Here is a 13,485-nt window from a genome sequence, read left to right on the forward strand (position 1 = left end):
TTTCTGCCCACCAGTAAAGTCTCAAGAAATGACTCTAAGGAAATGATCGGTTTAACCATCGACGCTGATTCTGGTTGAGCCTCTTGGCCAGACCTAGAGGGCCAGGGGGAGGAGGAGTTGAGGCAGGCCAGATACTGAGTTCTCACCGCAGTGGTCTTTGTGGAGTTAACTGCTTTGACTGTTGGAGGCCCTTTCATTGTGCCCACACTCCTGTAAGGTTGGGGTTGCCATTGGGAGAAGCTGAGGTGTGGAGGGCCGTGGGCAGGGCCTGGAGTTAGCCAGCGAGCTAGTGGGGTGCCAATCTAGGGGTTCTGTGGCTGCCCCCAGGTTTCCTGACTTACCCAAGTCTGTGTCCCGATGTAGAAGAATCACTTAAAAGGGATTTTTGTGTGTCTTTCCTTTTTTTTCCTAATTAAGTCTCCCTGCTCTCCTGATAACAAGCCACCCCAAATTGTCCCCATAGGTACCCCAACCTGGACTTCGGGTGGAAGAGATCCATCGACAGCAAGTCTTTCATCTCGGCCACGAGCTCCTCTTCCGCTGAGAGCGACCCTCACTGTAAGCACAGCACAACTGTAGCCCCTGACAGTGCTGCCCACCCAGGTGCTAACCCACCCTCCTCCCCCGGGAGCTGCAGGGCCGCGCCCCCCGCGGCCACCGTCAACGGCCTGGCCCACCACGGAAACCTAGCCAACGGCAGTTGCGATGTAGCGAACGGAGACTTTTGCCAAGGAGACGAGCTGAATTACTGCAGGCCGGAAATACCTGAACAACAACCTACCTCATATTCCATTCAGAATTTCTACAACTCTGCGAACCAGCCCCCGCCCCAGCCCAGTGATGAATGTACTCTGCTGAGTAACAAATACCTTGACGGAAACGCTAACACATCTACCTCAGATGGACGTCCCGTGGCGGCCGCGCCGCTGCCTGGTACCCCGGAGGCGGCGGTCAGCGCACCCTGGGACCGGATGGAGCTCCCGCAGAGCCCCTGCCCCGGCCACTCCCCGAGGACTCTGGGTCCGAACCCCGGGCTCATCCTGCAGGCACTCACCCTGTCCAACGCCAGCGACGGCTTCAACCTGGAGCGGCTGGAGATGCTGGGGGACTCCTTCCTGAAGCACGCCATCACCACCTTCCTGTTCTGCACCTATCCCAACGCCCACGAGGGCCGCCTGTCCTACATGCGCAGCAAGAAGGTGAGACGCGGGCCCTGGGGCAGGGCAGGGCAGGGGGCCGCGGGCCGCCGGGGCTTTCCCGGGCGCTGGCGGGAACCTGGGAGCTGGTTAGGTGGCCGGGCCACGTGCCTCGAGCAGGCAGATGGAAGTAAGACTTGGGTGAGTGTTTTACACCCACTGGATCCCACGGGGTGCAAAGACCATGTAGTGGAACATCCCTGGGCTGAGCTGCGTGGTGTTTAGGGGGTGCTCTCTGGGGGCAGAGCCGGCCTTTCTCAGAGGCGGCTTCTCTGAGGTTTGGAGATTCCCCCCTCTCCTGGCATAGCTACTGCCCGGTGCCCAAAGCACATTCTTAAACTTGTTATGCAATTAAGCTTTGGGTGGGGGGAGGTGTATAATAATAAGGGGGGTAGCAGGATTTGGGGCCACACCCAGGGTGCTCCGGGTTTTCTCCTGGCTCTGCGCTCAGGGATCACTCCTGGAGGGGCACAGGAGGCCTTGGGAAGTGCTGGGGATCGAACCTGGGTCCACCGTATGCAGGGCAAAGGCCGTGACCCCTTTGGTGCAGTGCTAAGGGGGAGTGGAGGGGTGAGGTGCTCACGTGCCATTGCAGCTCCACGCAGACAGGGTGTGGGGTGTTTGCCATGAGCGGGATGGACAGACGGAGCAGTGGCAATGGGGCACAGCGCCAGGGTCCCCGAGGACAGAGTTTGGTGGGGCACACTTGTGTTGGGGGTGACCTCTGGCCAGGCTCCGGTGTGTCCCCCTTATTTTTTTTGCTTTTTGGGTCACACCCGGCGATGCACAGGGGTTCCTCCTGGCTCGTGCACTCAGGGAATTACTCCTGGCGGTGCTCGGGGGACCATATGGGATGCTGGGAATTGAACCCGGGTTGGCCGCATGCAGGGGAAATGCCCCATCTGCTGTGCTATTGCTCCAGCCCCCGCATGTCCCCTCTTTTGAAGGTGAGATAGGCCCCAGAGGGGACAGCGGGTCTGCGCCAAGGGCGGCTGTCAGGTCCCAGCAGGCTGGCCCCTTGGCGGACTCCGCCGAAGTCGACACGCAGGTCTCTCTCAATAGGACTGATGGTGGGGGGCGGCGGGTAGGTGCCTCCTGGACCTCCTTGAGCACTTACCCTCCTCCATCACTGTCCCCACTTGGGTGGGGGAGGCCCCACCGAGCCCTGGACATGAGATGCCTCAACCCCGTCTGGCAGGTGGAGCTCGCGTGAGGGCACCAAGCTCCGTGCTTGCTTGTTCCTCAAAACTTCTCTCAGCTTGTCATCCCAGCACATTCCCTTTCTGTGTCTCCACTCTGCCCTGTGACCCCCGAACCACATGCTGTTCTGCTGCCCCCACTTACACAGCTTTCCCCTGGGGTCCACTAGGAGCATCCACGCATCCCTCAGTTGAGAAGCACTGGGAGGGCCGCAGAGAGAGGGAAAGGGGAAAGCACCTGCCTTGCTCGTGGCCAGCCCCTGCTCCATCCTGGACCCTCCTGGGGTACCCCGTTCCCCACCAGGAGTGGCTCCTGAACACAGTGAAGCTCTGGTCCAGCGAGTGCCGGGCTCGGGAGTGACACTACACACCGACCCTTCCACTCTTCAGGCTGCTGCAGATGCAGGAAGTGTGTAGATGACAGCAGTGGCCGGGGAAACGGTACCGGGGGAGGTGTGCAGAGACATCAGAAGTGGGGGGTGAGAAGCTTCAGGTTCCATTGAGCACGAGAAAGCAGCTTTTGGCAGCTTGGGCAGGATGGCTGCATAGAGGAAGATGGTGGGGGCAGTCTTCCCGCGAGAGCTCCCTGAAGCTTTCCCCAGGATGGTGCCTGAGTGGCAGCGCCCTCCCCACTGCAGCCTTGCACCTGCTCAGTCTCTGCCCTCAGCCCCGAGGAAGGCACCGCCAGTGCTGTCTCCCCCCACGTGCATCCGCCTCCGCCCGCACGCCAGGCTCCTTCTCCAAGGGCCCCTTTGTGCTCCCTGGGTCTTGTGTCTCCTGAGCCCCCCTGAGTTCTTTTTTCCTTCTCCCTCCACCACCCATGTCCTTCCACTTGGAATGTGGCGGCCTCCGGGCCCCTTGGTTTAGCCTCTCCTGTTGCCTTCTCAGCTCCCCCGAAAGGAAGCGGGCGTTTCTTGAGACTTTTCAGTTGGGGGCCACATAGGAAAAGTGCTCACGCCGGGGAACCAGCCGGGCAGCTCAGGGAGGCGAGTTCCACAGCCAAGGAAGCATTGGAGGGAAAAGGGGGGTTTCTGTTTAAAGAGTGAAGTGCCCTCAATGGAATACTATGCGGCTGTTAAGAGAGATGAAGTCAGGAAATTTGCTTATAAGTGGATGGTGATGAAGGGTATCGTGCTAAGGGAAATGAGTCAGAAAGAGAGGGACAGACATAGGAGGACTGCACTCATTTGTGGAATATAAAGTAACATAATAGGAGACTGACACCCAAGGACAGTAGACACAAGGGCCAGGAAGATTGCTCCATGGTTGGAAGCCTGCCTCAGGAGCTGGGGAGAAGGCAGCTGGAATAGAGAGGGGATCGTTAAGTCAATGATGGTTGGAGGGATCGTTTGGGATGGGAGCTGTGTGCTGAAAGTAGGTAAAGGACCAAACATGATAACCTCTCAGTATCTGCAGACCACAATGCCCCAAAGTAGAGAGTATGGGGGAAATTGCCTGCCATAAAGGCAGGAGGAGGTGGGGGATGAGGGGATACTGGGGACATTGGTGGTGGAAAATGTGCACTGGTGGAGGGATGGGTGTTCGATCATTGTGTGACTAAAACCCAAACATGAAAGTTCTGTAACTGTGATTCATGGTGATTCTATAAAAAAATTTTTTTAAAAAAAGTGAAGCGCCCTGTATCCCAGGTGCAAACGAAGAGCTCCGCAGTGCAGGGGTAGGGGGAGGTGGGGGACAGCCAACCGCAAAGCTGGAGGGATGAGCAGGGGCCCCCTTTGTTCCCTTTGCTGTGGTTTGAAATGGTTCAACAGGGCCCAGGGAGGCCACCTCATGGACTAGCGTGGTGGGCGCATTATGTGCGAGGTGCCTGTTCCTGTTCCCACGGGGTCCCCCCAGCAGTTGCCAGGAGCTGCACTGGGTGTGGAGGGGAAATGGCCGAGCTTAAACTCCTCGAGCTGTTGTTTGAGAGAAGAACAGAAACCGACTAGGCTTCCCTGTACTGGGAACTGTGGCAGCCTGCTCCTTTCCCGGGGACCCTTTTATCCTCCGAGAGTCCCCGGTAATAATTAGCATCCGGTAACCTAATGTGCTTGGAAAGGCTGATACGATCCTAACTGTGTCGACCTTCATGGGAATTTACATATTTCTATATCCGTTATATTGTCTGTTATCTGTTAGAGCTGTTATCGTCTTCTTACCTGACGGCTCTCATTTGTTTTGGGGGATTTGTTTCTCCTTTTGCAACTCAAGACCACGCAGTTCTCCCCGCTGGTGACAGACAGTCCCAGCGGTCAGGACAGCGCTTGGCTTCCGGCTTGCGCGAACTCTAGCCGGGAACCCTTTTGGATAAGCGCCCTGTGCCTTTGTTTCTGCCGAAGGTCAGCAACTGTAACCTGTACCGGCTGGGGAAGAAGAAGGGGCTGCCCAGCCGCATGGTGGTGTCCATATTTGACCCCCCGGTGAACTGGCTTCCTCCCGGCTACGTGGTCAATCAAGACAAAAGCCACTCGGATAAGTGGGGAAAAGATGACCTGGTAAGCCCCAGGGAGGGGAGGGAGAATCCTGTTGCCTCCTTTTCAATGTTCTCGGGCTTGTTTCTTTTCCCTGCTGCGACTATAATAGGAGAGTGGGCTATTTTCCACCTTCTGTGACTTCTCTCCATAGACCGTCTTTCTGTTGAATCCAGACAAAGGTGGTGTGTGTCTTTGTGTGTGTGTCTGTGTCTGTGCGTCTGTCTTTGTGTATCTGTGTGTGTGTGTGTCTGTGATTTTTCTATTCCTTTCCCAGAGGCAGAGAGTCCATCCGAGGGGGTGACTCGGAGAAGCAGAAGCCCACGCCCGCCCCCTTGGTGCTCCCTCGACTCCAAACTGTGGAGTGACTTCTCAGTCGAGCATTTTGTGTCTATTTGTGAAATAATTGCAATCAAAGCTGTGTTTGCAGGTTAGGGATTTTTCAGGGTGATTTTTTTTTTCCCTCAAGTGATCGATTTTTTAAAATTTTTTTTAATCTCCAGACGCAGTGTGCTTTGAAAATAGTGCTATTTAACCTGCCCCTGACTAAAAATCAGCAACACGTGTTCCTCCAGCTCATTTATGTCACCCCGAAGGCCACCAGAGGGCACCTTGGGGGCCTGGGAGTCCTGAATTTGCCCTGCCCACCCCTCCTGTCCTGTCTGGGTGTGGGCAGCCCTCCCGGTCACTGGTCACCTGAGGCCATTTCCCTTCTCAGTTCCTTCACCTTCGCGTTCCAAGCTCAGTGTGGGCTCATAACAAGGAGAATTTCCCTGGCAGGTTCTATTTCCTAAACACTAATGCTCCCCATAGAGCATTTTGAAACATATATTCAGGAAAATTACACTTGTGACTTAATTTACTTAATTTAGAGGGAAAGGTGTAGACTTGGAGAACTTTAGCAAAGACACAGTGTTTCTTTGAAGAAGGTTCCAGTAATGGTTGCCCTGCAGGGAAGAGGCAGCTGTCACTAATGACCTGACAGTCCCTTACTCTAAAACGCTGTTTAATCAAGAGTGAACACATCGGTAACATTAACACATCCTTTCGTTTCATTTAAAAAATATATATATTTGAGATAGAGCGCAACCTTCTTATATTGAGGAGCTGGCCTTTAGGCTCTTGGCTGAAGATGTTTCTATTTTCACTAAAGGGTTTTCTTTTGCTGCAGCAGGGCCGTGCAGGATTGCAAAGACGGTCTGGTCTGCCCCCTGCCTGGGTTTTAATGAAATATTTGCATTCAAATGGGAAGGAGGGTGGTAATAATTCACCTAGAAAGTTCACTAGAACTGTGTAAGAGTGGCACGCTGGTGTTTTTGTTTGTTTGCTTGTTTGAGAACTGGAAGTGCTTTAAAAATCTTCTAGTGAGGGGGACTGAAGCGATAGTACAGCGGGTAAGGCTTAGTCCCAATTTAATCCCCAGCACCCCACAAGGCACCCCCGAGCATCACCAGGAGTGATCCCTGAGTTCAGCGTATGGAACCAAACAAAGGAACAAACAGCTCATCTTGTGAGACCAAATCACAATCTCCTGCCAATAAAGGAAGTGAAATGCGGCTGCATGAAATCAGGCGCTGTGCATCAGGCCCCGGGCCTTGTTGGTAGCCGGACTCTGCCCTTTGTGTTTTCTGCTCTGTTTTAGCTTCTGGGAGCTTGGACTCAAGAGACAAGTTTATTCTCTAAATTCTACTTTGGCTCTTTTTTTTCCCCCTTAAAGAAACAAACACCAGTGAGGGACACTGCCTGGCTTTCTCCAGGAAATTGTTTCTAGTCGTTGGCCCCTGTGGCTTCATTTGGTGGCCGTCCTCGCTCTTGAAAAAGTTGTACAATCTTTTTTACAGCGGTAGGGCATTTGCCTTGCATGCAGCCAGCCCGGCCGAGCCAGGTTCAATTCCTGCACCCCTCTCGGAGAGCCCGGCAAGCTCCCAAGAGTAGCTCGCCCGCACGGCAAGCTCCCCGTGACGTATTCAATATGCCAAACACAGTAACAACAAGTCTCATGATAGAGACATTACTGGTCCCGCCGCTCGAGCAAATCGATGAACAACGGGAAGGCAGTGCTACAGTGCTATTAAAAAAAGCATAAACGTATATAGGGTAGGTACATGCTGTGACTCGCTGCTCTTATTTCTTTTAAAATAAATGCACAGTTTCTTTGGAGTTTGACCTAAAAGGAAATCTCAGGCTTGAGAACCTTTTCGCCAGTGACAGATTTCCACAGGCTTCCATCCAAACTGAAGTCAGCAAACTTCCAGCAAACTTCTGTTTTCTCCGGTAACCGAAAGTTGGGCCTTCTCTTAGCATTGTGAAAGTCACGTCATTACCAAATCGGAGCCATTATTAAGGTTGTCATTCACAAATAAGCTTTGGCCAGAGAAATTGGAATTAGCAAAGATCTTGTGACAGGAATTGCTGTGTTTCATGTTAGTCTAAATTTTCTTCTATTTTTGTCAGTTATGCTATAATCTGTTACTCTGATTACTGTAACTCAGTGGAGGGGGAAAAACACAATTTCTAAGTTCATAGCTTAGTTTGCTGATCACTTTTAGTTTTCAGGCACACAGGAATTTGGGTTTACGAAGCAGCGAGTGGACTTTGGTTTCAAGTGGATCAGGGCAAAATCTCCATCATAAAACCCTATTGTGCATGTTTAAAGTTATAAAGATCTAAGAAATAATTATATCTGCTTGCATATCACATTCTTACTTAATTGCAAAGGTAATGCTTTTTTCCCTTCTACATCTGGAATTAAATTTTGTCAATTGGAAAAACCTTTTCAAAACATTGAAAAACTTTGTCAGCAGAACCGGAGCCCTCTGTGATTGGCCGGCGATTCTTTGATTGCACGCCCTTCCAGAGCCGGCGTGCCCGGCTGAAGCTTTGCTTTGTGGACATTAATTTTAACTTTATATCCCTGCACAAAAACCCTTCATGTAAAGCTTCATCCTGGATAAAGGTCATTTTTATAACTTAGAAAATGAACATTCAAAGAACATGCTTTACTTTGTTTATATGATTAAATAACTTATTTTATGTTAATTGAAAACAAATGGCTATGATTTTAAAGTTGCCTTTTAGTATTTGTGGTTGTCATTTGAAATTATCCATAACCCTGGCTTTTATTGAGTTTCAAACCCTTTTAAAAACAGCAGCTTATGTCTCCCCTTCTTGCCTGGCCCCCCGTGCCCCTCTGCTGCAGACAAAAGACTGCATGCTGGCCAACGGCAAGCTGGAGGACGCCTTTGGGGAGGACGAGGATGAGGACGACGACGAGGAGGAGGAGGAGCTCACGTGGAGGGCGCCCAAGGAGGACCCCGACTACGAGGACGACATTCTGGAGTACGACCAGGAGCACATCAAGTTCATCGACAACATGCTGATGGGGTCGGGCGCCTTCGTCAAGAAGATCTCGCTCTCGGCCTTCGCCGCTGCCCCCGACGCCGCGGGCGAGTGGAAGGTGCCCCCGAAGCCGCCGCTGGGGGCCGCGCCCTTCCCGTCCGACTTCGAGGACTTCGACTACAGCTCGTGGGACGCCATGTGCTACCTGGACCCCAGCAAGGCCGGCGAGGAGGACGACTTCGTGGTGGGCTTCTGGAACCCGTCGGAGGAGAGCTGCGGCGCCGAGGCGGGCAAGCCGTGCATCTCGTACGACCTGCACACGGAGCAGTGCATCGCCGACAAGAGCATCGCCGACTGCGTGGAGGCCCTGCTGGGCTGCTACCTGACCAGCTGCGGCGAGCGCGCCGCCCAGCTCTTCCTCTGCTCGCTGGGGCTCGAGGTGCTGCCCGTCCTGCCCCGCGCCCCTGCGGCTGGCGGCGCCCCCCGCCCGGCCCTCTGGAAGGACCTGGAGTACGGCTGCCTAAAGATCCCCCCGCGCTGCATGTTCGACCACCCCGACGCCGACAGGACGCTCCTGCAGCTCATCTCGGGCTTCAGCAACTTCGAGAGGAAGATCAACTACCGGTTCAAGAACAAGGCGTACCTGCTGCAGGCCTTCACCCACGCCTCCTACCACTACAACACCATCACGGGTAGGCCCGCCGCGCCCCGCCCCTTCCCCGTTTGTTTCCCAGCCCACCACCATCCAGCCCCCCACTCCTGTGTTTCCTTCACTCAAAAGTGGCCCTGGGAGCGGGCAGGGTTGGTGGGGCGGGGGAGAGGAGGGCGGGATTGGAGCTGTTTCCCTGGCGGGTTCAGCCTGCCGTGGCTGGCCGCTGGGCTTTTCCTCCTGGGGAAAGTGGGGGCCAGGGCGGGGGGTGGACCAGAGCCCCCCTGATGGGCTCCTCCTGTGTCAGCGTCAGGCCCGCCCTGAGCACCAGTTGCATGCGAGTGTGAGAGGCTGCAAGTCGGCATCCCAAAACATTGATGCCTGTGTTGCAGAGACGGGCGGTGGGGGGGGTGCACCCTTTTTTTGGGGGGTGGGCGGGGGTCTATGGGAGCGAAACTTGCTTTTTGGCCCTCGCTTGCTGCACTCATAGGCAGCCCCATGCCCACAGCTCACTTTTTCTGTCTGGGGCTCGGCCCCATCTCACTGCTCCATGAAGAGGGGTGTTCTTGTGCTGGCTTGCAGGCAGGGGCGAGGGGCTGTCCCAGTGTCGGGGCTCTGGGGGTCTTGCTCACTGGAGCTCTGACGCCCCAGAAGCCACTAGCCCCAGAACTGTTTCTCTGGAACGGGCCAGCTGACACAAAACATAAAGTGCTTGGATCATCGCCAGAGTGTCAGTTCCTGGTCTCGGGTGCAGGGTGATGCTCCCGGCCACTGGCCTCGAGGAACATCCGTGACGTTCTGTCAGGGTGCCAGACGGAGTCGAGCCTGAAGTCACACACAGAACAGTCGCGCAGGCGAGCTGTGTTGCTCCTGTCTGAGTGGTGCCCCTCTCTACACCCTCCTCCCCGCCAGATTGCTACCAGCGCCTCGAGTTCCTGGGAGATGCGATTCTGGACTACCTCATAACCAAGCACCTTTACGAGGACCCCCGGCAGCACTCCCCGGGGGTGCTCACGGACCTCCGCTCGGCGCTCGTCAACAACACCATCTTCGCGTCGCTGGCCGTCAAGTACGACTACCACAAGTACTTCAAGGCCGTGTCCCCGGAGCTCTTCCACGTCATTGATGACTTCGTGCAGTTCCAGCTGGAGAAGAACGAGATGCAGGGCATGGACTCGGAGGTGGGTGTGGGGGTGGGGAAAGGGCCACGGGTGGGAGGTAGGGGTTGGGGGGGACCAGTGGAAAGGAAGTGGGCGCCTGTAGGATAACACTGCCCTTCCCTGCCCTCCGTGTTAATCCTTCACACTAGCTTGTGCCTGGCCCTGCCTCTGGGAAACTCCTCCTTGTCCAGAGCGGAGCCGGGGTGGTCCCCAGTCTCCCGGGTAAGCAGGCTCGGCCAGTCTGCTTCCCAGGAGCCGGGAACATCCCGTGGCCATGCCAGGCCTCCCGGCATTAGGGAGCACCGGACCCTGAGAGGCATCGCCACCCCAGCTCAACCAGAGGCCCCCTGGGCGGCATCTGAGCCGGGGCAGAAGTGTGGTGGCAGGGCTGTGGCCCTGGCCCCTACCTCCGGCTCCTGCCTGCTGGCTTTCTGCTGCCAGCCTCTGTGCTGCACGGCTAGCCGGCTCCTTCCTTCTCTGGCGCTTCCTTTCCTAACTGCACCCTCAGCTGCGGCGTTGCCTCGACTACGGGTGAGGAAAGCTAGGAGCAGTGTTGGAGGGACGGCACGGGACAGAGCCTGCGCCCGCGTGTCTGTGCCCTCCCGAGCTGCGGAGAGCGCTCCACATGGGCACCCTCGCCTCCAGCCTCCTCCCGCAGAGGTTTCCGCTTGGAGCGGGAGGAATTAGCGACAATTAGATTTTACGTTTTCGTTTGATGACAGTGGGACATACGGGTTCTGTTAGTTTGTGTTCCTCCTTTCCCTTCCCTTTCTTTATTAAGCATGGGCATTGAAGTCGCAAGAGCTGCCTGGCAGTGCCTCACTCTGCCTTTTCCAGTGCCGCCGTTTGATCTTCCCAAGGCTCCCCACCTCTCCGGGCCGCTGTTTCCTCCTCCACGAAAAAGGGAGAATTGGATCTGATGAGTTGTAGTGTTCCTCTTACCCTGGCCCCCTGGCTGAGTGGGGCTTGGCTTTCTCGGTGTCTGTCAGTGACAGAACTCCCTGTGACCCAGCCAGCTGCGGAAATTACTGTCCCACTTGTTCTTGTTTTTCTTTCACAAGTAACTTGTGTTGATTTAAAACAAACAAACAAAAAACCAAAAACCAAAAAAACAAAACACGCAAGAACACCAAGGAAAATGAACAGTCCTGCAAACCCGCTCCCTCGGACATCCCCACAGTGGACGTTTGGGGGATCTCACCTCTGCTGCGTATCCAGCAGATGGGGGTGTGAGGGCCTTCCTGCACAGGGTGGGGAGGCATGCCTAGGCAGACTTGGGGGTCTGCAGGATCACCATGCAGGGTGTGGAGTCAGGCCTTATGGCTGGGTGACAGCTTTCTCTTCACTGTAGTAACTAGCAGATGATACAAGCACTTACGTATTCAGGTCCCACCTCTGATGAGTTCCTCGGCATGAAATTGCTTTGAGAATTGGGATCTTTTTTGAGGGGGGTTGGGGGAGCAGGTGGGTTGTTGGGCATTGGTGAATTTGGGCTATACCTGGTACTTAGGACTCTGACTCTGTGCTCAGGAGTTACTCCTGGCAGTGCTTGGAGGGGCCTTATGGGATGCTGGGAATTGAACTTGGATCACCACGTGCAAGGCAAGTGCCCTACCCACTGAGCTATCTTTCCGGCCCGAGAGTGATTGAACTTCTAAAGAACTTGGGTAAACATTATTCTGTCTGAACACCGGTTTAATCAAGTACTCCTCTAGTTCTCCCGCAGAGGGGCTGGGGGAAGGAGCTGTTTCATCGGGGAACCTTGAGGCAAACGCCTGCCACAGAGACCCTCTCTGCCCCCAGAGGGCAGCGTCCCCAGGGCTCAAGTGCCAGCACCTGCTCGATTTCCTGGACATGAGTGACTTGCAAAATAGTCTCGTTTCTTACCTTCACCACTTCTAACTTTGTATTTAAGTGTCATTTTGTGAACTAGTTTTTCCTTTGGCTGGGCAGGGAATACTAAGCGGGCAGGTCAGAGGGGAGCCCGTTCCTTCCCCTGCACGAGGTGCCGTTTGTGAAGACCCTCGGGGCAGGTGGTCGGCGCTGCCCCTCTCAGGGCAGAAGATGAGGGACGACCGCTCCCTCCCGTGGAGGGGGCTGGGCCGAGGAGGTGCGGCTGCTTCTCCACACGGCCCTTTGGCTCACTGGTTGCTTTTTTTTTTCTCTCTTAACAGCTCAGGAGATCTGAGGAGGATGAAGAGAAAGAAGAGGACATCGAGGTCCCCAAGGCCATGGGGGACATTTTCGAGTCACTGGCCGGTGCCATCTACATGGACAGCGGGATGTCGCTGGAGACCGTATGGCAGGTGTACTACCCCATGATGCGGCCACTCATAGGTACTGGGGGGGACCCCCCGAAAGCGGCGAGTCGGAATTCAGAGCCACCCACCTCACAGAGGGGACTCACATCCGCTTTTCCATTCTGCTTACAGAAAAGTTTTCTGCGAACGTGCCCCGTTCCCCTGTGCGGGAGCTGCTCGAAATGGAACCAGAGACCGCCAAGTTCAGGTAAGCCCAGAACGAGCCTGGGGGGCAGCACGGAAGGAAGCCAGTGTGGGGGGGGGGCAGGGAGAGGATAGACCAGCAGGGAGGGCGCTGACCCGGGTTCGAGCCCCAGCATTGCGTATGAGGCCCGTCGGGAGGGACCTGAGCACAGCTGGTATGATCCCCCAAACCAGCGGGAAGAGTTCTCAGGGACACCAGGCCCAGCGGCTCCTCCTGGCCCGGGGTGAGATGGGTCGGACCCCCTCCCAAAAGGCACTGCGGGGCGGTGGGAGCCAGGGGCCCGACTGCCCACCCGCCCAGCCCCGGCCTACACTGGCCGTGACCCGCGGTGATGAGACGGGGAGTGGGAGGCTCCGATCTGACTCTGCCCGGGGCTCTCTTCCAGCCCAGCCGAGAGAACGTACGACGGCAAGGTGCGCGTGACGGTGGAGGTGGTGGGGAAGGGCAAGTTCAAGGGCGTGGGCCGCAGCTACCGCATCGCCAAGTCGGCCGCCGCCAGGAGAGCCCTGCGCAACCTCAAAGCGAATCAACCTCAGGTTTCCAACAGCTGAAGCCCGTCCAGAAGGAAAACAGTTTTTTTGGGTTTTATTATTTTTTTTTAAGAGCAGAATTAAGGGAAGAAAATATTTAAATTCATTGAAAAGTATGATTTGAAGTCGAGAATGAGCCGAATGAATTGGAGGCAGAATTTCAAGTTTGTTTCATAATGAGCTAGATCACAGAATAAAACATCTAACATATGTATAAAACCATCGGAACTAACTGTAGTTTTAGTTTTTTTGCGCAGACACAATCTTCTTTCCTCACTTCTGCTTTGTTTGAGTCCCAGGAGGGCTTTGCTGCCTTCTTGCCAGTGTCCCGGAGAGTTCAGTCATTGGCTTTGGGTTTGTTTGTCGTTTGTGTTGTTTTCTCGTTTTTTGTTTCGTTTCGTTTTGTTTCTGTCAGCTTTGCGGAGGGTTAGGAGAA

The 13,485-nt window shown here is 55.0% G+C and overlaps 1 protein-coding gene across 3 annotated transcripts in view; it reads left to right on the forward strand.

Moving 5' to 3' along the window:
* DICER1 (dicer 1, ribonuclease III) overlaps positions 1 to 13,273 on the forward strand; it is a 72,140-nt gene extending 58,867 nt beyond the window's left edge. For 2 of the 3 annotated variants that reach the window (XM_056133330.1, XM_056133331.1), the window contains 7 exons: positions 464 to 1,199; positions 4,735 to 4,890; positions 8,066 to 8,897; positions 9,767 to 10,035; positions 12,189 to 12,351; positions 12,447 to 12,522; positions 12,905 to 13,273. In XM_056133330.1, the coding sequence (XP_055989305.1) occupies positions 464 to 1,199; positions 4,735 to 4,890; positions 8,066 to 8,897; positions 9,767 to 10,035; positions 12,189 to 12,351; positions 12,447 to 12,522; positions 12,905 to 13,070 (2,398 nt within the window). In that variant the 3' untranslated portion in view covers positions 13,071 to 13,273. Of the gene's footprint in view, positions 1 to 463; positions 1,200 to 4,734; positions 4,891 to 8,065; positions 8,898 to 9,766; positions 10,036 to 12,188; positions 12,352 to 12,446; positions 12,523 to 12,904 lie in introns of those variants that run through there. The other variant, XM_056133332.1, reaches the window with a different exon arrangement.
* The last annotated feature ends 212 nt before the right edge of the window (positions 13,274 to 13,485 follow it).

This window comes from Sorex fumeus, unplaced genomic scaffold, assembly GCF_029834395.1.
Source record: "Sorex fumeus unplaced genomic scaffold, SorFum_2.1 ptg000098l, whole genome shotgun sequence".
In the NCBI taxonomy this organism is placed as follows: domain Eukaryota; kingdom Metazoa; phylum Chordata; class Mammalia; order Eulipotyphla; family Soricidae; genus Sorex; species Sorex fumeus.